The sequence below is a fragment of the Struthio camelus genome, chromosome 24 (genome assembly GCF_040807025.1).
Source record: "Struthio camelus isolate bStrCam1 chromosome 24, bStrCam1.hap1, whole genome shotgun sequence".
NCBI lineage: Eukaryota > Metazoa > Chordata > Aves > Struthioniformes > Struthionidae > Struthio > Struthio camelus.
Window position 1 is genome coordinate 8,086,758 of NC_090965.1, and position 21,946 is coordinate 8,108,703.

General features: G+C 46.0%; 1 protein-coding gene across 2 annotated transcripts in view; it reads left to right on the forward strand.

Annotated features, from left to right (window-relative positions):
- LOC104142387 (complement receptor type 1) overlaps positions 1 to 21,725 on the forward strand; it is a 29,356-nt gene extending 7,631 nt beyond the window's left edge. Inside the window, exons 13-46 of one of the 2 annotated variants that reach the window (XM_068918289.1) lie at positions 260 to 348; positions 1,314 to 1,508; positions 1,887 to 2,069; positions 2,734 to 2,925; positions 3,128 to 3,227; positions 3,391 to 3,476; positions 4,554 to 4,736; positions 5,094 to 5,273; positions 5,815 to 5,997; positions 6,333 to 6,515; positions 6,886 to 7,068; positions 7,461 to 7,652; positions 7,846 to 7,945; positions 8,716 to 8,807; positions 9,042 to 9,236; positions 9,643 to 9,825; positions 9,947 to 10,129; positions 10,465 to 10,647; positions 11,018 to 11,200; positions 11,500 to 11,682; positions 11,922 to 12,113; positions 12,369 to 12,468; positions 13,023 to 13,108; positions 13,902 to 14,081; positions 14,526 to 14,576; positions 14,739 to 14,921; positions 15,133 to 15,309; positions 15,875 to 16,057; positions 16,365 to 16,547; positions 18,965 to 19,144; positions 19,937 to 19,966; positions 20,122 to 20,197; positions 20,481 to 20,566; positions 20,983 to 21,725. In XM_068918289.1, coding sequence (XP_068774390.1) covers positions 260 to 348; positions 1,314 to 1,508; positions 1,887 to 2,069; positions 2,734 to 2,925; positions 3,128 to 3,227; positions 3,391 to 3,476; positions 4,554 to 4,736; positions 5,094 to 5,273; positions 5,815 to 5,997; positions 6,333 to 6,515; positions 6,886 to 7,068; positions 7,461 to 7,652; positions 7,846 to 7,945; positions 8,716 to 8,807; positions 9,042 to 9,236; positions 9,643 to 9,825; positions 9,947 to 10,129; positions 10,465 to 10,647; positions 11,018 to 11,200; positions 11,500 to 11,682; positions 11,922 to 12,113; positions 12,369 to 12,468; positions 13,023 to 13,108; positions 13,902 to 14,081; positions 14,526 to 14,576; positions 14,739 to 14,921; positions 15,133 to 15,309; positions 15,875 to 16,057; positions 16,365 to 16,547; positions 18,965 to 19,144; positions 19,937 to 19,966; positions 20,122 to 20,197; positions 20,481 to 20,538 — 4,930 coding nt within the window. In that variant the 3' untranslated portion in view covers positions 20,539 to 20,566; positions 20,983 to 21,725. The remainder of the gene's footprint in view (positions 1 to 259; positions 349 to 1,313; positions 1,509 to 1,886; positions 2,070 to 2,733; positions 2,926 to 3,127; positions 3,228 to 3,390; positions 3,477 to 4,553; positions 4,737 to 5,093; positions 5,274 to 5,814; positions 5,998 to 6,332; positions 6,516 to 6,885; positions 7,069 to 7,460; positions 7,653 to 7,845; positions 7,946 to 8,715; positions 8,808 to 9,041; positions 9,237 to 9,642; positions 9,826 to 9,946; positions 10,130 to 10,464; positions 10,648 to 11,017; positions 11,201 to 11,499; positions 11,683 to 11,921; positions 12,114 to 12,368; positions 12,469 to 13,022; positions 13,109 to 13,901; positions 14,082 to 14,525; positions 14,577 to 14,738; positions 14,922 to 15,132; positions 15,310 to 15,874; positions 16,058 to 16,364; positions 16,548 to 18,964; positions 19,145 to 19,936; positions 19,967 to 20,121; positions 20,198 to 20,480; positions 20,567 to 20,982) is intronic. The other variant, XM_068918290.1, reaches the window with a different exon arrangement.
- Positions 21,726 to 21,946: the final 221 nt, after the last annotated feature.

A 21,946-nucleotide genomic window follows, 5' to 3' on the forward strand; every position in this document is an offset into this window, starting at 1 on the left:
ATTCATTCCCAAAATTGATTTGGCTCCTGTATAGAGTGCTGTACACATATGAACAGATACGGTGTTCTGTCTCATATGCATGCATGTATATATTGTCAAATTGGAAAGGGGGTACTGAGCTAGGAAGGGAGCTTCTCCGACAAGGTTTGACATCAGCAGGGTGTCAGCAGGGCTGCTTGGACTGTCAGGGGTGGTGAGAAGGAGTTAATAACTCAAATTGAAATGACCTGGAATGAATGTTAAATCCTTCTAACACCAGGCACAGGTTAATTGGGCAGCCTAGCAGACGATGTGAGATTTCTGATACAGGACGTGTTGAATGGAGTGGCCGCATTCCCATTTGTCAGCGTAAGTAGCTTACAGCTCTAGGTGGTTTGCGTTGCTCTGGTAAATATTTTTCAGCAGAGACTGCCAAATCATTCAAATCAAAGCTTTCACGGGGAACCTCTCTGCTCTGTGGGCACAAAAAATATCAGATGATCTTGATTTCATACGAAAATATTCTGGGAAAAGGTACAAGATCTCAAAGCTTAATGGGTTGTAGAAAGCCATGTCTCAGCTGGAGCTTTTTCAGTAGTATTTTTATGTCCTGTCTTTGACTAATATCACAAAAACATTATGCAAAAGGAAGGGAAAATATTGTGCCCAGCTCAGTGGGTGGTAATGTTAGACACAGACAGATCAAAATACTTAGTCTAGGGAGTTACAGGGCGCTGTGGGAGGGCCAGAAATAGAATCCCAAAGTCTCAAATTTTGGGCCATCTCTTTTACTACAAACATGGATGGCTAGTTTGTACCCAAAGAGTTGCCGTCAGCAACTAGAGCTTGGTGAAGTAGTGTTTGGTGACAGAGCTTCATATTAAAAAAAAAAAAAAAAAAAAAAAGATATCTACTAGCACATTCTGATATTTAAAAGCATTTTACCAATCTTCCTGGTGCATGTTAACCTAAAAGGTGACATACAAATTACTGACTGTGTGTGTCTTTGTGCTGTGTGCTGCTGAAAAACCAAGATTTTACACAGTTGACACAAAAGAAATATTTTTCGCTTTTTAATTTTTTAAACGGTAGAAAAGATAAAGCATGTAGATGCTTCCTCCATAGAGGTTTGTCCTACTGTGTCTGCTTTTTGACTTGCATAGTATTGCTGATCAGGGAAACGGGTTGCAGATGCCTAGAGGGTATCACCTGGAAGGTTAGTTCATTGCAGTTATTCCATCTCTAGAACAAGTATTTGTGTCCCACAGACTGGGGGACTGCAGATACTTTAGTGCCACTGTTGAATTTAGAAGACTTGTTCTGCATCTCTCCAGGTATTCCTTGTGAGCCACCTCCGAATATTCCTAACGGGAAGCACACGGGCAGGCTGTTAGACGAATTCCACTTCGGCACGTCTGTAACGTACACCTGTGACTCAGGACAGCCTCCACGAGGGGAGTCCTCCATTCACTGCACCACTGAGGACGGGCAGAACGGTGTATGGAGCGGACCTCCCCCTCAGTGCGGAGGTAGGGTGCAGTGTGTGCATGCCAACCTTTGGCACAATACTCCCGGCCCTACTGCTGCATATTCAGAAAGACAAGGAAGCCCCTAGATAATTGCACTTTTGTCTGTGTGTTCCTCCATAGCAAGATTTGCATGTGCTATTTTTACAGCTCTGGTCAGGCAGCTGGGAGGAGACTGCTGGCGCTGCCCCACTGCCTCCAGCATCCACAGCCTTATCTTTCAGTTTGGATCGTTCCCTCACTGCTTGACATGGCTGGGTGCAGGCAGTAGATGATCTAGGAAAATTGTTTTCAGACTTAAGTCTAAAAGTCATTGCAATTGTAAAAGACTTCACAGCTGCACAACTGTTCCTGTTCTGAGGTCCTTCACTTCTTTTCCAGAGGTTACATGTCCTGTCCCACAGATCCAGAATGGGCGAAGAGTGTCTGCTGCTAAGAATGCCTACACACACAAAGACACAGTTACCTTTGAGTGTGAGCCAGGCTACGTCATGCGTGGCCACAGTGTGGTACAATGTCAACTAAATAACACCTGGGAGCCACCTGTGCCAGCCTGTGAACAGGGCAAGTGTTCAAATAGTGTTTTGGATATTAACCTTCCCAATGCTCTCCCTACTGCACCTTTTCTTGACTTTGAAAAGTGGATTGGCCAGATCTGCCTTTCCTGTACCACTGCTTTTTCCTTGCTGTGCTTCCAGGCAGGTCTGTGGGACAGGGGAGCCTGTGGGGAAGGACAGACAGAGCAAATCGTTTTCAAGAGAGCAGCATAATTCACTTTCTCATTGGAGAAGAGTCTATTTGTGAATCACCACCAATGTAAAAGAAACATCACTTGTTTGAGCAGGGCACTGTAACTCCATAGAAATGATGGTGTAGTCCTCAGGGACAGAACAAATAGCTTAAAAAGAATTTATGCTTAAATGTAATCATGATCTCATTGGTCCTATGTGAGTTTATAGACTCCTTTGCTTTAAGATGAGAAGGAGCTTTGGGCATATGGAGAACTGAAAATGGCATTTGTATAATATTAGAAAAGTGTAGCAGGTGGAAATTATTTGCGGAAAACAAGCACACATAAACACTCTAGGTAGCACTTGAAAAAGTGAAGGAGGTAAGTGAAAGGTTGTTTTTACAGTTTTTCTATGTACCTGCAACTACGCTCTACACGGCCTACATTTTGTAGGCAGCACAAAAGAGAGGCTCTAACATCTCTTGTCTTTCTTGATAGCTGGCTGTAATGCACCTACAAGACTGGTGTTTGCTGAGTTAAAGAAGGAGTACAGCAATCAGACTATCTTTGCTGTGGGAAAGGCAGTAGAATATGTGTGTCGGCCTGGATATGCCAGACACCCGGCAATTCAGCCATCTATCACGTGTCTCCAAAATCGGACGTGGTCTGCAGCACTGGAGTTCTGTAAAAGTATGTTCTGCAAATGCTGAAAAATCTAACGACTGCTGGCCTTGGGTAGATTTTTAACACTATTTGAGTGTAAATCCCTCTAACTTTGTGGGTTTCTTTACTTTCTGCAGTCCATTCTCTGTGTTAGGATTTCTGGTGTAAGATTTCACTGCACCATGCCTTGAACGGGAGAGGTCTAATGCTAGTTGATGTTCGCTTCCAGGAAAGCAATGTGCTAACCCAGAGGCACCAGAGAATGGCGGAGTTGTAATTCTGACTGATCTCTTCTTCGGGTCAAAAGTGAATTACACTTGTAAAGAAGGGTGAGTCTTACGATTAGCTAAATTCAGCTGCCAATCGAGAGCTTAGCAGATTTTAAGTGGCAAAACAGTTTTACGCTAAAGAACCTACTTCCCAGGTGAGAAGTCTGGGTTGCCACTTACAAGGGTTGTATATAAAGCAAGAAATCCCTCTTTGTAACTACAGACACAAGTTGATTGGACCTTCTCAGAGAAGATGTGAGGTCTCTGGCACACGTGTTTTATGGAGTGGAGATGTTCCTGTCTGCCAGCGTAAGTAGATCACAGCAAAAGGTTCTTGGAGATTGCTTGCTCCAGTGTTTTTAAGAGAGAGTAGCTAATCATTCAAACCAAAGATTTTACTGCAAAATGTTTCTCATATGCAGTCAGTGCATTTGTAAAATATTTTCATGTTTCTTTCCGTGTTCATTGCGTTTTTGTTTTATTTTGGATGTTTTTGAAATGTTCCCAAAGGTCTATTATTTATGCTGGTCCAAATTGGAAAAAAAAAATTAATATTTTAAAGTCCGTATGGCTGGAGAAGTACTTCTGACTGGTCGGAGTCAGAACTATGTGTAGGAATGGCGTAGCCAGTTTCTCCACTCTGCCTGTGTCACAACGGGTTATGGAAAAGGGAGGTAAGAGTTGTCCTACCTCCTTCAGAGAGGGACAGCAAAGCAGGAGGAGGAGAAATGGCTTGCTGAAGGGTACGGGTATTCCCTCCCACAAGTGCACCTTCCCCACCGGGCGTTCACTCCACAGCTCTTGTTACCTTGGTGCCCAGGAAATTTAGGTCATCTTATCCAGAGAGCACTACCACTGAGATGGGGCCTTCGCAGTTGGCTCCTTTCTTGGGGAAGTGAGTTTGTCCGGCAGATCCCGAGGCACTGCTGTAGTGCTCACTCTAACAGCCACCTTGTACGTGCCCCGCAGCAATCGTGTGTGACCCACCTCCGGACATCCCTCGTGGGAGACACACTGGCCACCTGATGGACGACTTCTCCTACGCGGCTGTGGTCACGTACACGTGTACCTGTCCTTTCTTCTGCGACTCATAACTAATTATCCACATTGCTCACAAATATTCCATCTGTAAATGTGGATAATTAGTTATGAGTCGCAGAAGAAAGGACAGGCACAGCAGTGAAGTGGTTGGCCCACATGCAAGTGGTTACTGTTCCCACTGACAGGAAGACAACTATTTTTACAGAAATTTATTAAAAAGAGTTAATGGAATTAATTGTCCTTCTCCTTTGGTTTTTGAAAATTAGAATATTTTATGTATTGTTTATTTTTCAGGGTTTTTTGCCCTTTCCCTATTTTTGACTTGTCTTTCCTTCCCCTTTGCAGCGGTGATTTGTCCCCCTCCTCCAATCATTGCCAACGGGAAGCACAGCCATCAGTCCTCAGACAAGTTTCTCCCAGGAATGACTGTTCAGTACACCTGCAGGGATGGCTATTCCCTCATTGGGAATGCATCCATTAACTGTACTGTCTTGGGAACATGGAGCCGTCCCCGGCCCCGATGTGAAGGTGTGTGTTCATGTTGGCTTCTTTTATCTTTCCCTGGGTCCTTTCTCCCTTTTTTGCTCTCAGTTTAATCACTGCAGACCAAATCTCCATTAGAGGCACAGGCCAAAGATCCCATAGGCAGAGAGAGCTCACAGGCCTCTTTGGATTTCCCTTTCTTTATCCCAGTAAGGGCTGACTCTCAAGTACAACTGGATATTGATATTTCTCAGTGTTTTGTGTGAGTAAGACTTAATAATGTTGAGATGCCTGCGAGAGTGATGCTAAGGCTCCGGCGCAGCTGTTGGCTCATGTCAGCACCCTTCCACACCCAGCACAGGCCTCACATCCTAAATGATGCTTTATATTCTTCACTTCCAGCAACTGGCTGCAAAAGACCAAAGATTGATAATGGAAGAACAACTGGAGCAGAGACCATGTACAAACTTATGGACACCGTTGTCTTTGAATGCAATTTTGGTTATGCCTTAAAGGGCTCTCAAGAGTCCCGGTGCCAGTTTGGAGGCACATGGGACCCTCCTGTCCCCACCTGTGAAAAGAGTAAGTGGAAATGAGGCAGTGGGAGCTGATTTCTCCTGAAGCCACTGTGTGAGTACACCTGGCAGGATGCAGCTGCCTCATTTTGGAGGTAAAAGGATCCCATGCACCACTGTCCGAAGGAAAGGAAAGGAAAAGCATGTAAATGTCTGCCCTCCTGTCTTGATAATCCCCATTCAGATCCTTGTGGTAGGTATGTAGGGCTTTCAGCTCCTAAAATGAGTACTGGGGAAGAGAGGTAAAGCCAGGCTGTTGTCTGATCATGTTCACAACCACAGGAAACCCAGAGAAAGCTGTTAGGTAGTACCAAAGTTAAAAAATTACTACTGTAAATGCCTAAGCGAGAAATGCTCATTCTTGATGTTAATAAGCTAGGAAAACATAATGGCAGAAAGACAGCTGTGGGTAGGACAGAAATATAATTAAAACATTGGCATTCACAGTTATTTGGGAAAGGTTAATGGGAAAGAAAGCAAGTTGTCTTTCCCTACCGCGTGTGCTTGTGCTACCTCTTCACAAATTTTGACTTTTCCTTTCCATATAGTGCTGCGATGTCCGTCCCCTCCAAGTATCAAAAATGGCCAGCACAATAACAAGGATGTGAAAGTCTTCGTCCCTGGAATATCAGTGAGGTACTACTGTGACCCAGGGTACACCCTCACTGGGACAACAAAAGTTTCTTGTCTGCCATCTGGAACCTGGAGCATCCCTTACCCTCGATGTGAAGGTGCGCTTGCTTTCAGTGTTGTTACCTAACACAAAAAGGGAGACCACGACGGTCATCGCAGTAGAGGAACCCATCAGCACAGAGAAGACCCCAGCGGGGGCTGGAGCAGCGTTGATCAGGCACAGGCAGGGGGGAACGCACGGGAGGGGCTTTCAAGGTTTACTCAAGCTGCTCTCCCTTCTCCTCCTTGCACACCTTTCCCTGAAGGCAGGGGCAAACCAAAGGTCTCTCCTTGCTGCGTTTCTGGGGAATTCTGGCCTTGGAAAAAACAAGGAGGAAAGCCCAAGCCTGGCAGCCGCTTCCCCAGCCCACGCTTTGCTCGCTTTCCTTTTCAGTGATTGCCTGCACATCCCCAGCAATCCGGAACGGAGCGGTGGCTGGTGGGCACAGAGCCACGTACAATCCTGGGGACACCGTCACCTTCCAGTGCCGCCCCGGTTACATGCTGCGGGGCAGCCCCGAGGCCGAGTGCCGGCACGACGGCCGGTGGGCTCCTCCGGTGCCCATCTGTGCGCCAGGTGAGTGGGGGGAGACGGCTTTCTGCGCAGCCCCGTGCCACACCTCGGGCGGGTTTCTGGCAGCAGTTGTGAAATGGAGAGAGGAACACCCCATGCAGGAATGTCCTGCTGCCAGCAGAAAGGAGCTCTCCCAGCAGCCATACAGCAGCGACTGTATTCTCACGGGGCGGGGGGAGGGGGGGGAAGAGGGGCACCTTGGGGGTGAAAACAGAAGAGACTGAGGGTCATCCTTGTGCAGGAGGGGGCCTGAGGGAGCGATCTCTGCCTCATTAACGTTGTCTGAGAAGCAACCGCGTTTGGTTGTGTTGCATGTGCTCCTCCATCGGATGCAAACCCTAAAGCAATGTTCTTCCCTCCTCCCCTCTCTTAGCATTGCCTTGTCCTCCACCTCCGGTCATCGCCAACGCCACGCCCAGCGCTGAGCTCGGGGAGAACTTCACGAGTGGCATGTCCGTCACCTACAGCTGTGACCCGGGCTTCTCCCTCATCGGCAATGCTTCGCTTTCATGCACGGCAGTGGGGAACTGGAGCCTCCCTTACCCTCGCTGTGCAGGTGCGTTTCAGCGTGCTGCTGCCTTTCCCCCGCGCACCCCTGGCTGTCTGAGCATCTATCCCATGCACACCTGATGCTGAAGCAGGCAAATCTGCTAAACCCACAGAATTTGTGGGTGGGTGGGTGTTGGGGTGGGGGTGGGGGGGACAGGTAACAGCAAGTCCACGTGGTACCCACAGGGCCAAGCAAAGTGCTGTGTTCCCTTTAGTGGCTTTAGTGCTAAACTGTCCTGGCATTTGAAGTGTTTAATGTACGTAGATAAAAGTTAGAATGTCTAGAAGAGATATTAATGTCCTTGGCTTTTCTAGCAGTGCCTACCAATGCACTGGCTTCTCTTCATTTGCCTTTCATAACTAGCACTCATTTCTCATGTGTATTTTATTTCTTGGTAGCTGGATGTGGTACACCAACAACATTATTGTTTGCTGAGTTAAACAAGGAACACAAAAATCAGATGGAGTTTCCTGTTGGGAAGACTGTGAAATACACTTGCCGACCAGGATACATTAAACTTCCACACATATCACCGGCAATTACATGTCTCGAAAATCAAACATGGTCTGACGCCCAGGAGTTTTGCAAACGTATGTCTTGCAGATGCTTCCATTTTTTTCAATTGCAGTGTGACCATCAAAGCCTTGTAACTCAGTGGATGTTCCTCCATTCCAGTTCCCTTCTTGGCGGGGGGGGGGTTGGCAGGACTCCTAGGATTAAAGTGCTGCTTTTCCTGTTGCATTCACTGAAAGAAGTTCACAGCCAGCTCTCGTTTTGTCCCAGGGAAAAGGTGTGATCATCCAGGAGAACCTGAAAATGGCAGAGTTGTTGTTCTGACAGATCTCCTCTTTGGGTCAACAGTGAATTACACGTGTGATGAAGGGTGAGTCCCAGGTCAAGCTCATTTGGCTTACGAGACGCAAGCAGCAATGTCTCTGTCCTCTCTCTAACTCTTAGGTACAGTGTGGTTTTTAACAAGAAACCAGTGCTTGTGTCCCCACACTCAAAGTCCATCAAAGTCACCTGCTCAGTGTGAGGCTTGAGGAGGAATCTGCCTTTGTGTTTGGTTTACGTGTAACTTGTTTTGTGCCCATCACCTTGCAGTTTGACCCACTGAGCTCTCAGCTGTAGCTACTGAGAGAGCACAGAAAGTGTCCAAATGTCCAGGGAAAATCTCAGAATCTTTCTGGCATTTTAAGACAGTTTGGACTTTACAGCAGTTCTGGTCTTCGCAACGGTCGAATTCTAGTCTGATTTGTAGGCTAACTGACAACAGAAATGCGGAGAAAGGGGTTCAGGTATAAGTTTTTCAGCGCCGATTAGAGGGAACGACCGGTTGAGTCTGATCTTAGGAGTATATGAGGGACAAAGATGGGGATCGTTCTGAAAGACTGAGCTTAAAACAGGCATCAGTGAGGTGGCCTCTTGCAGAGGATGGAAGGACGAGGAGAGGCAATGGCAGCTCTCTGGGCCTCACACGGTTTACTGCCCGTGCAGACTGAGGAGACTGTTGGGGGGACACACGTGAGCTAAGCATCTGAGCCTTAACAACGGCAGTATTAGACGGCAACGAAGGCGAGGCTTGCAGGGCATGGGAGAAGAGCGCTCCAAGGACAGCCCCTGCACGGTAACTGTGACTTTGCTTAACTCCAGGCACAGGCTGACTGGGCACGCTCAGAGGCACTGCGTCATTTCTGGGTCCGGAAAGCAAGTTGTGTGGAGCGGTGACATTCCTGTCTGCCAGCGTAAGTACATCCTGGCAGGAGCTCGGCAGGGCTACTGGGGAATAACTGAGCAGCACAGAGATTCGGGTCAGTGCTTTCAATGAAAAGCATCTTCTAGGAGAAAGACGCAGAGCGTTGCTGCTGAGATGGGGTTGTCGCAGCTGGCTCCCTCTCGGGGAAGCACTTTTGTCCGGCAGACCCCAGGGCACTGCTGCTAGCGCTCACTCTAACAGCCACCTTGTACGTGCCCCGCAGCAATCGTGTGCGACCCGCCTCCGGACATCCCTCATGGGAGACACACTGGCCACCTGATGGACGACTTCTCCTACGCGGCTGTGGTCACGTACACGTGCAACCTCGACCACCCCCTCACGGGAGAGCCCTCTATTTTCTGCACCACAGAGGATGGGGTACACGGCGTGTGGAGTGGGCCGCCGCCGCGGTGCGGAGGTAGGACTTTGCTGAGTGCAGGGCCGCTCTGTGCCTGTGAGGCCACGGACTAGCGCGTGCATGGGCAGGATCGTGCTGCAGAGGAGTTGCTGACAGCAAAGCGGAGGGAAGGGGGAGGACGGGGACCAGCAGTGTTAGTGTCCATGCCATTGCTGGTGGAGGTGCTCTTTGGCACTCCCGAGAAAGGAGGGCCCAGAAGCACTTGCTCCTAAGCCCTGAGCTCTGCAGGGTCCCGATGGACTGTGGGTGCAAGCAGCAGCCCCAGGGACACCCGTCTGAGCTGCCTGTATTTCTTGAGGGCTCTCAGCTCAGATAAAAGGTTCCCTTGCACCAAGCCATTTATTTTTCGATCCTCTTTCTTTCTTATTGCCCCTGGTGTGAGAATGGTTTTGTCCTCTTCCCCCAGCATCGCAGTGCTCTCCGCCTCCAGCCATTGCCCATGGAAAGCACAGCGGCCAAGCCACGGCAGTTTTCACCAGCGGCGTGTCTGTGAGATACACCTGTGATCCTGGCTATAGTCTCATTGGAGAGGCACAGCTTAATTGTACATCTTCTGGAGCTTGGAGTGCCGCTGCCCCTTGGTGTGAAGGTGTGTTTATCTGCCTTTCTGCCTTTTCCACTTGTGGATGTGCCAGTGATACGGGGGGTTAGTGGAAGAAAGAAGTACCAAACGCCCACCCCTTTCTCATGGAAGATTTCCTTCATTGCAGGGCTGCTGTGTCCCTCCCCGTTGGCTATCGACAATGGCCAGCACGATGGCAAGGATGAGAAAGTCTTCAACCCTGGAAAGTCTGTGAATTACAGCTGTGAGCCTGGTTATTCTCTTATTGGCAAAGCCACTCTGTATTGCACAGAGAAGGGAACCTGGAGCATCCCTTACCCTCGATGTGAAGGTGCGCTTGCTTTCAGTGTTGTTACCTAACACAAAAAGGGAGACCACGACGGTCATCGCAGTAGAGGAACCCATCAGCACAGAGAAGACCCCAGCGGGGGCTGGAGCAGCGTTGATCAGGCACAGGCAGGGGGGAACGCACGGGAGGGGCTTTCAAGGTTTACTCAAGCTGCTCTCCCTTCTCCTCCTTGCACACCTTTCCCTGAAGGCAGGGGCAAACCAAAGGTCTCTCCTTGCTGCGTTTCTGGGGAATTCTGGCCTTGGAAAAAACAAGGAGGAAAGCCCAAGCCTGGCAGCCGCTTCCCCAGCCCACGCTTTGCTCGCTTTCCTTTTCAGTGATTGCCTGCACATCCCCAGCAATCCGGAACGGAGCGGTGGCTGGTGGGCACAGAGCCACGTACAATCCTGGGGACACCGTCACCTTCCAGTGCCGCCCCGGTTACATGCTGCGGGGCAGCCCCGAGGCCGAGTGCCGGCGCGACGGCCGGTGGGCTCCTCCGGTGCCCATCTGTGCGCCAGGTGAGTGGGGGGAGACGGCTTTCTGCGCAGCCCCGTGCCACACCTCGGGCGGGTTTCTGGCAGCAGTTGTGAAATGGAGAGAGGAACACCCCATGCAGGAATGTCCTGCTGCCAGCAGAAAGGAGCTCTCCCAGCAGCCATACAGCAGCGACTGTATTCTCACGGGGCGGGGGGAGGGGGGGGAAGAGGGGCACCTTGGGGGTGAAAACAGAAGAGACTGAGGGTCATCCTTGTGCAGGAGGGGGCCTGAGGGAGCGATCTCTGCCTCATTAACGTTGTCTGAGAAGCAACCGCGTTTGGTTGTGTTGCATGTGCTCCTCCATCGGATGCAAACCCTAAAGCAATGTTCTTCCCTCCTCCCCTCTCTTAGCATTGCCTTGTCCTCCACCTCCGGTCATCGCCAACGCCACGCCCAGCGCTGAGCTCGGGGAGAACTTCACGAGTGGCATGTCCGTCACCTACAGCTGTGACCCGGGCTTCTCCCTCATCGGCAATGCTTCGCTTTCATGCACGGCGGTGGGGAACTGGAGCCTCCCTTACCCTCGCTGTGCAGGTGCGTTTCAGCGTGCTGCTGCCTTTCCCCCGCGCACCCCTGGCTGTCTGAGCGTCTATCCCATGCACACCTGATGCTGAAGCAGGCAAATCTGCTAAACCCACAGAATTTGTGGGTGGGTGGGTGTTGGGGGCGGGGGGTAACAGGACAGGTAACAGCAAGTCCACGTGGTACCCACAGGGTCCAAGCTTGCCTCAAGCACACGCAGGATGCTCTGTGTCCTGGCATTGTGCATTATCCTTTCTGCATGTTATGCTCTCCATGCTCCTCTTCAGTCTGGATTTGTCCTCTCTCTTTAGTGCTACAATGTCCTTTGCCTCCAAATATTGACAAAGGAAAACACAATAGCCAGGACTTGAGAGTTTTCACTCCTGGGATGACCGTAAATTACAGCTGTGACCCTGGCTACTACATAATGGGAGAGGCATCAATTTATTGTACAGATTCTGGAAACTGGAGCGTCCCTCTTCCTCAGTGCGAAGGTACACTTTTTTTTTCCAGAGAGTTATAGATAGTTTGGGAATTTCTGTCTTGGAGAGCTCATAAGACTTGCCATCTCCCCCACTCTTCACAAAATGTTGAATCCTACACTCTTTACCTTTTGTTGTCTCTTTTGCCCTTAAGATTTTTATTTATGTGTACTCAATATACATTTTAAAACAATTGTTTTTAGTTGACAAATATGTCACAATTTTCCTCTGTGTGTTTTCTTTCTCTATAGGTGGCTGTGCTGCCCCTCCAGGCTTACACTTTGCTGAGCTAACTGAGGAATATAAAAATCAGAGAGAGTTTTCTGTTGGGGACACTGTGAAATACACCTGCCAGCCTGGATACATGAGACACCCTGGAGTACCCCCAACAGTAACATGCCTCAAAAATCAAACGTGGTCTGAAGCACTAGAGTTTTGTAAAAGTGAATAGCTCCATCAGTTTGGTGTTGTTTTTTGAAAACTATCTAAACTGCACTTGTGGGTTTCTCAAAGCACTTCTTTAAAAAATGATTCATACATGGCTTTACTAGTCACATAGTTTTGACAATTATTGACCTTTTAAAGCTCCCTTCTTTTTTTGGTGACAGAATGTGGACAGATTCTTAAGATAATATTTTCTTATAATACATTACAAAATTGAAAGAGAGGAGTTTAAAAGTAGCCTTGTTCTTTCCCAGGGAAACAATGTAAATATCCAGAAGCACCAAAGAATGGCAGAGTTGTTGTTCTGACAGATCTCCTCTTTGGGTCAGCAGTGAACCACACGTGCGAAGAAGGGTGAGTCCCAGGCTGCCTTAGCTGACTCCATTTCCTGAGCTCAAACAGCTTACAGTGAAGGGTCCCAACACACTCCTCTGTGCATGTTGTTTTTCCATAGCAAGCCAGAATTTGTGGTTTGGTTCCAGTTCTGTCTTAGCTACCTGCTCAGGGAAGGAGAAATGCCTCTTGTTTTTCCCAGTCTGTGCTTGATAAATTACTTTGTAAACTTCAGTTTCAGTCTAACTTCTCAGATGGCCACCCGGCTGGAGCAGAATGAATGCGAGTAAGCGCCTGTAGAGAGGAGGCTGCAGCGGTTCTCAAATCCCTCAGCTTTGAGTCCTGGTTTAGCACTTGGCCAATCTAAGCTGGAGTAATTTGTGATCATTTTTGTTCTTCTCGGGAACTCTGTATCCTTTATTCCCATGGGCTGAACCAGCAGAAACACCTGGGTGACCAGCCAGAATCAGGAGGCTGCAGAAAGAAACCTCTGGGGGTACTGTGATAGCGGGAGTGCACAATCCAAACTATAAATGTCTTGGTGTCAACTGATATTTCCTTCTGTGCCCTTCCAGGCACGAACTAGTTGGACAGTCTCAGAGGCGATGTGAGATTTTTGGAATGCTTGTCGCCTGGAGTGGTGCTCCTCCTATTTGCCAGAGTAAGTAGGTTACATCCAGACTTGGCACAGAATTGCCAAATGAAATCCTTAAAATCAAACAATGGCATTTCCCTAAAATAGAGCCTTGAGGAATAAGGCTTTTAAAGCATAATATTCTTCTAGGATAGTTTTGTTTTGCTTGCTTGTTTGGTTTCTTCTGAAAATTTTCTAGATGTGGTCTTTCGATTTTTCAGAGTTGCGTAGGAAGAAGAGTTGTCAGATTCCAGTGAGGACTCATCTCTTTTGTTTCACAAATGTAAATAATAAATGAAGAACTGTTTTTCCTACAGTAAGAGTGGGATACTGAGTGCATCTGAATTGGGATCTTCCAAGTCCTGCACCACTTTCCAAACTACGAGATTGTCTTGCAGGGGTGGGACCTGAGGGAGAAATGTCAAGGTCACGACAATTAGGATGCGGTCTTTCCTTGAGGTGGAATTGCTTTAGAGGGCAGGAGCTTGGTGTAGTAAAACTGTGTCATGAGAATGACAACGAGCCCTCATGGATTCCTATGTCATTTAATACATATATTTGGAATGGAGCTGCAGTAGTCTGTTTACAGGCACAATACTATGTTTACATATACAAATAATGTGTTAATCCTAGGGTACTTTAAGGAACTAAAAGAAATGCAATCTTGAAATTATTCTTCTGTGTGTCTCTGAGTACTACCTGTGAAACACCTCTGAGAACCTCCCTCGGGAGCAGTGGCAGGTTCAGGATGGATTTTATATGTGCATCATCTTTAGCATACATATGGCTCTCCTTCCGAGATAATGAATTTCTTTTTCAGAGGTGGTATGCCCAGTCCCAGAGATCCAGAACGGGAGAATATCCATTCGTAAAAGTCACTACACATATGAAGATACTGTTAGCTTTAGGTGCCATGAAGGCTTCACCCTGCAAGGCCATCATACAGTTCAATGCAGAGCTGATAAAACATGGGACCCACCTGTGCCAGTTTGTGAACAGGGTAAGTGTTAGCCTGCTGACCTGTTGATGTTTCTGTTTCCTTCCTGTCTGCTCCCAGGAACTCAATGAAGCTGAATTTGGCTATATCTGTCCTGCTTGCTCCTCTTCTCAAATCAAGGTACTTTACTGACTTAAGGAAAAACAAGAAATTGTTCCTTTCATTTATGACTCTCTTCTCACACAGGAGATAAGCCGGATTGAGGGCAATGCCGTAAGTATAAATGTAATTTGCTCTTTGCTCACCCTGTTTGTTGCAGTCCATAATCCATGTTCTCTGCACTGTCTGAAAGTAAGCAACTTGATAGGTTCATGGCAGGAATTGACTATCACAGAGGAGTGAAATTTATTCTGAAATATAAAGGGAGGATGATAGAAAATGAAGGTAAAATTGTATATTGCATTGTTCAACAACATGTGTATTTTAAACTCTTAATGCTATATCTAGGTGGAATGGCAAAATTCTATCATCGTCCTACTGATACCACAACAAAGCCAGGTAGGTCTATCATAAGACCAGGCAAGACTTGTCAAACTTGTCCTCCTCCCTTCTGCCTTGCCTTTTGGAGGGAAGAAGGGTGATTGCACTGTTTTACTCTTTTGTTATTGCTCTTCTCAGAAGTTAGCATCACCTTCTCATCTTCTTCCTCTCCTTTTTCAGAGGTGAAGTGTCTGCCTCCCCCAAGCATTACTAATGGGGAACACAGCAGGCATTCCTCAGACACTTTTGACATAGGAGCACTTGTGCACTACAGCTGCAAGCCTGGCTTCTTCCTTATCGGGAATGAGTCTATCCGCTGTACAACATACGGAGTCTGGAGCCGTCCCCTTCCTCGGTGTGAAGGTGTGTTCATGTTCTTTTCACTAATTCTTCTTGACTTTTTAAGTGTGTTAAGCATGCAGTGATATTTGGCTAAGGACTTTCTGAGAAGAGCTGTTGCTTTAACAAACTCCATCACTGCAGAAAGAGAGAAGACTGTGGCCAAACACTCTCCTCCTCTATGCTGCACAAAGTTCACGATTTAACGGGTTCTTTATATTCTCACTGTCCACAGTTGGCTGTGCGAGCCCAGGAGTTGGGAATGGAAAAGCAATCAGACTGGAGTCTTTCTATAGACCTGGAGACATCGTTAGGATTGAATGCAACAGTGACAATGTCCCTAAAGGCCTCCACGAGTCCCAGTGCCAGGCTGGAGGTACCTGGGATCCACCACTCCCCATCTGTGAAAGAGGTAAGCATGCATTATCCTCAGATGACTATCCTTTTTGGCCTTATCACTTTTCATAGTGTGTGGCAGAATGTAAAGGAGATGAGAGAGATCCTGAGCCTAGTGTTTAGATCTGAACAGAGAGAGAGAGAGAGAAGGCAGTTATCTGCCTAGCTTAATTTTTCCCATTCTTACCTCTGCAGTATCTGGTGTCTCAGTTTCTCAGAATGAAGTCTTTAAAAATGAGCTTAGGCCAGCTTCGCCAACTGCAAGGAACTTGTATGGGTGGGGTAATAAGATGGTCTCACAAGTGTGGAAATCACATTATAAATATGAACTATCTACTCTTCTCATCTGATACGTCAGGAAAGATGGTGCTGGGCAATGTTTCATCGTGTAAGAAGAAATCTGACTGATGCCACATGCTTTACAGCTGTTTGGGGTGAAATTAGTGCACAAGGTTGGGCAGGGCTGGCTCTGTACTTTGGCGTCACTGCTGTGGGAGCGAGCTTACAGGCAAGCATGCTTGCTGAAAGTTTTCCTCCTGACTGTATGAGCTCTGTTTTAATTGGCACTTCTCTCTCGTTAGCGCTGCATTGCTCCAAGCCTCTGGAGATCGCCAATGGGTGGCACAGTGGCCTGGCAGTAGCAGTTTTTGCTCCTGGAATGTCTGTAAACTACAGCTGTGAGTCTGGCTTCTCTCTCATTGGGACAGCATCCATTTATTGCACGGAGGCTGGAGCCTGGAGCCATCCCTCTCCAGTCTGTCAAGGTGTGTTTGTTTTTGTTGAAGAGAGCCAAGAGGAAAGGACACTTAACATATGACTTGCCTTAGGAAGAAATTTGTGTAAAGACTAAATCTGTATCCTTTACTCCAGAATATGTTTTAAGAACAAGACTAAATTTATACACTTTTCCAAAATGATGGAGTTATAGGTTACAAGACCAGTTTTTAAGGCTAGATGAAGATATTACACGTGAGCAAACAAGGCTGCAAACACAGTGTTGTTGCTATTCTCTGGCAATCCATCGAGATTTTAATTTCAACGCTGTCTTGTTTGTCTCCCCCGACTTTTCAGTTGTGAAGTGCCTCCATCCTCCGAACATCACCAATGGGAAGCTCGTAGGCCATATTTCTGACACTTTTCCCTTTGGAGCATCTGTGTCCTACAGCTGTAATCCTGGTTATTCACTCACTGGGAACGCTTTCATTAACTGCACGGTGTCTGGAACTTGGGGCCAGCCTCTTCCTCAGTGCGAAGGTCTGCTCATGCTCTATTTCCTCATGCTGTGTGGAACTTGTGGTAGCACACATCTCACAGAACTTGGCTGAGGGGACATGTAGCCATAGCTATACATTTTACTTCAGGAAATGATGTTTCCAAAGAGATACATGGGCGAAAATCCATGCAGTTAAAACATCTGCACCTACTAACATTGAATTCCAGCCACTTATTTGCTAGAGAACCACTTCCAAATCATAGCTAGATAATGTTAATCTGTTAATTATGAATTTATCCACTTTCTGATGTTCCTGTGAAGAGTACGATATTGTAAAGGAGGAGGCTGGGAACCTCATCCTAATAGTCGGAAGAATATCAGTACAGTGGGAGGCAGCTCTGGAAGGCAGTTTTAATTCTTGCCTGTTTTGCATCTCTGCTCTTGTTGCTATGAATAAGTTTCCTCCATGCAAGTCAACGTTTTAAGAGCTTTTTCTTTACCAGTAGAAACTTTTTCCCTTCCCTTCCTTCGTGTCTCTCACTCCCCAGTATGACTAACAAAAGAAACAAAGAAAGTGATGACATCTGAGAACTGTTTTTAGTGGACTACCTGTAAATTACACGTGAGCCTGACTATTGCCTTATTGGAAAATACTCTCTCTCTGACTTGGCACTTCCGTGTAGCTCACTGTGAAGGTCAGTCATCAAGGAAACTCGACTACAGGCAATTTCATGAATGTGACAAGATTCCTAGTATGGGTGTTCCTGCACTGAAGACTGGACATTCACTGGAATGAATTCATTGCCAACATAGGTCACTTCCTTTGCAGAGCTGCACCCACCTCAGTGACTCGGGAATTGAAACACACTTGGGTAACAATAAGAGGAAATAACGTATTAAATGCTTACGTAACTGAAGTCAGAGGCTCTTTAAACAAAGCAGTCTGGCAGAAAAATTCTCCCTGTCATTCCACATTCTCATAGTTTTGAAGTGTCGCTAGTAACTACTAGATGTGATGATTTAAAAAAAAAAAAAAAAGAATGTAAATAAGGTGTAAAACAAAGCAACTTAAAAATTGCATGCTTATGTTACCCCTTCGGTTTCCACTGAGAATATTCTCCAGAATTCTTGGGCTTGGATTGTCAAATGTGGTTAGACGCTTAAATGGAAATAACTAACTCACTTTCATTGAAATCAGTGGGATGAATAGCTTAGATGGCTAGACTGAGTAATAAAGACCTAGACTTTGTAAGTGAGTATGCCTACTAAAATACCTGAAGGGCAAAGGAATTTCACAGACTAGAAGTGGGTTATAGGGAGTTGATCTAAAGCTCAGAGATTTCTTCACTGCTACACCATTCTTCTCTAAATGTTTTGGTAGCACAGTATCAGCAAAATGTGCCTCTCTGGCAGCTTCTCCCAAGGCACCGTCACTGCACGTAGATTTTCCAGGTGGGGTATTGAAGTGTAGTAGCCACGTATGCTCACATGAAGTGGATAAGCTCTCAATAATGTTTTCATCTGGACCTGAATATCTATATCTGGACCTAAAGAGGTATGGTGTTTTTGCGCAGTGGCTGACTTGACAAGGGATGTCTCTGCTGTATTTTACGTTCTGTTTCAGCTTTCTGCTTCCATCTCTTTTCTCCGTCTTTTCCTTCAGCCCTTATGTCCAGCTATTAGTAATGGAAAGCGCAGCTTGCAGGGACGCAATGACTTTTCTTATGGGTCACCTGTGACTCAGCACTGTGATGAGGGGTACATACTGGGCACAAACAACTTATTGTACAACTTCTGGAATGAGGGAGCCACCTCTTCCCCATTGCAAAGGTGCCCAAGTGCATTTGATCTTTTTGTTTCCTTTCATAGTCTGGCAATAATGCAAGAACTAAGCTGAAAATTTCATTCATTGAGGCTTTGAAATGTTCAGTGTTTAAAAACTGTTTCAAGACTTCTCATAGTCATCAAGAGATCTATAGTATGTTTTCCTCTTATCCTACTATACTTCTACTATAACTAGCTTAGTTAGTATCAGTCTTATATTTTACCCTCTAGGCTACTTGCAGGTGTCCTTTGCTGAAAACAGTTGAAGATAAAATGGCAATCAACAGCCTTCCAGAGCCAGCAGCCACTTCCATTTTGTGCTTAGGGTCTCGACACAGGAGGTAGTGGATCAAAAACATCGGATAAATTAGTGAATGAATTCTCCTCACAGCTGAAATCAAGGTCCACGACTCTTGTAAGAACATAGGCACACAGACTGCAGTGGTCAGTAGTTGTTCATTACATACCCACTTCTACAGCCCAAAGAAACAAACTACACTTTGGAATAAGAATTATTTTCTGGTTACTTTCAGAATCAACTCAAGAACAATGCCTTAAAAGACCTGCAACTGTATGTCTTGTATTTTATATTCCCTCCCATTAAACATCCTTTTTTTGTTATTTTTAATTTCAGAGATCAGATGTGTATTCCCAGAAGTTCTAGGTGTTAAGAAAACCATGAGGGGAAATACATATCGACCAGGGACTAACATTACTCTTGAATGTGATGATGGTTACATGTTGGAAGGCATCAGTCAGATTCAGTGTCAAGAGGACTTCAGCTGGGACCCTCCTGTGCCAGCATGTAGACTAGGTAAGCGAAATGCAAATGTAAATGAAGTAAAGGTCAGACAAGTGCATGTATTCAGCTTCTGTACTTTCCTTAAAAGCTTGCAATGATTAGCTACAGACAGAAGGCACAAATTCACATTTCTGTTGCTTACATCCAGCATGGATGTGTCTTCACTATAATAATTTGATGCAGTTCAACTAATATATATTATTATAAGGGAGAAATATGTATTTTCCTTCTAGAGAAGACTTACCAGAACCTATTTAGGCTAATAAGGATGATAAATTAGCTTACATCTGCTTTGCTAAACTATTATATTACCTGGTTTATGTTTAAATGAGTTTATTCTTTTCAGTATGTTAATGAATCCTACAGGTGGGAATAGAAACACTTTTCATGAAATTTAGGTCCCTCAAAACATTAAAAGGATAGTTTCTAACTACAGTTTCATTCTTGCATCTTAAGTCAACTGTGCAGCCTGCTCCCAGGACCTCTTAAATCTGTTTAAATTTGATTTTTTTACTAGGGAAGTAGAAAACAATAAGCTGCTGATTTTACCAGGGCAGTTTGAAGACTGTTTTCCTCAGTTATTCAGCACAGTTTTAGATTTCATTGCTGTTGATCTCCCTTTTCAACATGCAAATGCCTTTCTGCATGGAAAAAGTATATGATGATAAGAGTTCTAGGAAATCCTGTATTCTAGGCTTTGGCAGTAAAAGCTGATTAAGAGTAATACAGTGGTTAACTACAGTTGAGAAATATCATGTTTTATATTAAAATGGTCCACTGATTTTGTTTTTCTCTTCCCTTTAGCTTCACACAAGTCTAGGTCAGTAGGCCTCGGTAAGTAGCTTAGAGACATTTTTGTGGCCAGATCTTTAGCTTTATTCAGTGGCCGCAGTCATGCTATTTCCTTCTACTTACTAGAAGAGAAGAGCTGGCTATTTCAGTTGAGCTGATATGCTTTAAAACAAACAGTATGTGTTCTTCTCTCTCAGGAGTTACAGCTGCAGTAGTCCTGATTCTCCTGGGTGCGGGCATTGTCTGGAAAATTATTTCAAAGCAGAAGGAAGGGTAAGGCAACCCTCTGAACATTCATTCATTTACTCTGCTGTCAAGTCCCAAGTTTTATACAGGCAAAACACTTAAATGAATTATTTTTCAGAACGTGCCTGGATCTTATAATTTTTTATCTTTAGCTCAAATGTGCAAACTGCATAAGGCTCAATAACCTGGAATCGATTGTGCAGTTATGTCGTTTTACTTCCAAGACTATCTTCTTAAAAGGAAATAGGTATGACTGCTCTTTTACAAACTAATATAGTTCACTATTTTTATTTTCATCTCTACCACTTAGCTATTATCATACTTATGAAAACTATGGGTACCGGTACCCCTGTGGACCATATAACTGAACAAAAATGTTCGTGTGTTCCATAGCAGGTATGGATTTATACTCTTCAACATAAAATATCAGTTATAGTTGCCTATCTGAGTTGTTCTAATATAGTCATTCGAGTAGAAAACTCTTTTCCCAAACTCTTTTCCCCCAGTCTTCTGGTGAGATGTTTTGTTGTATAAATAAGAGAGCGGGTTTTAAATATGAGCGTGCTTTATTTTTCCTGACACCTTTCAGAACGTATCTTGAATTCCATACGCTTCACCTGAAATCTAGATAAGTGAATCCACACAATGTTCCAGACACTGCCCTCGATGTGTGCATTCTCTGTAGCTGGAACAGAAAGCACTCTCTCCTCCCTCTCTAAATATAAATTACGATATAATCTCTAGGCGTTAGTGCAAAACCAGGAGAGTCCAAGTTAGTTTTAGCACCAGTGTGTCTTTTTGTTTTTGTCTAGGCAGGAGACCTTTGGTTTCACTAGTCCAGTATTTGACTCGTTCTCCATGCGAAAGAAACTGGCTGCAGATTACACGAAGCTTTGGTCGCCTTCTTTGAGACTGAAATTCTGTAGTGAAAAAGGCACTTTACCATAGAATTGAAGTTATTGCTGCTTCTGCTTCCATTAGTTAAATTGCTGTAAGGATCTAACAAAGTTTGAATAGTGCACAGTACAAATGCTGTTTTAGAGGGACTTTTGTGTGTACTCCCGCTATCTGATGAAAAACGTTTCCTTATTTGCGCACTCCTGGGATGAGCAACATACACAGAAGCATTCCTACGCCCGTGCACAGAAGTTAGGCTCCTATCACTAAACAATCAAAAGACTGTTATTAATTTTGCCTGGAAATAGGCAGGAATACATAACCCAAGGGTGTTTCTATGACTGGTACGTGCAAGTGAACAATGGCTATAAAAACGACAGCTCTTGTCACAAGCGGTCTTGTGTAAGCCAGTACAAGGAAGCTACTCCTAAAGGGACAGGTAGGGTGGGCTTCTCCCCCCGCCCAGACCAATCGACTCTGAAGGAAAGTCATGATTTCAGGACCGGAGCTGATCTCCCAAGGCTGCCTGCTCTCGCATCCTCGCTCTACTAACGCTGCAGCAAGCTCAGGCGGCGGCCCACCACCGTTCTCCTGCCCCACCGCGCCTTTGCACTGTTTCTCTAAGGCGGTTTACCCTAATAAAAGCGGAATAGTGCACAATAATCGCTTTGGGTCGTTTCTGTCCCTCACGTTTCTAGGTCTTATTTTAACACTCGCCCTGGCGCCGGGCTGGACACCGCGGCGGCTTCGTTTGTATCTAGCTGCCTTGTCAGCGCACGGGCAAAAGCCCGCGCAGGCCTCGCGCTGCCTCGGCCCGGCCGCCTCCCGCCGCGGCCCCTGCTGCCCCGTCCCCCGCCGCGGCGGCGCTGAGGGCGGCGG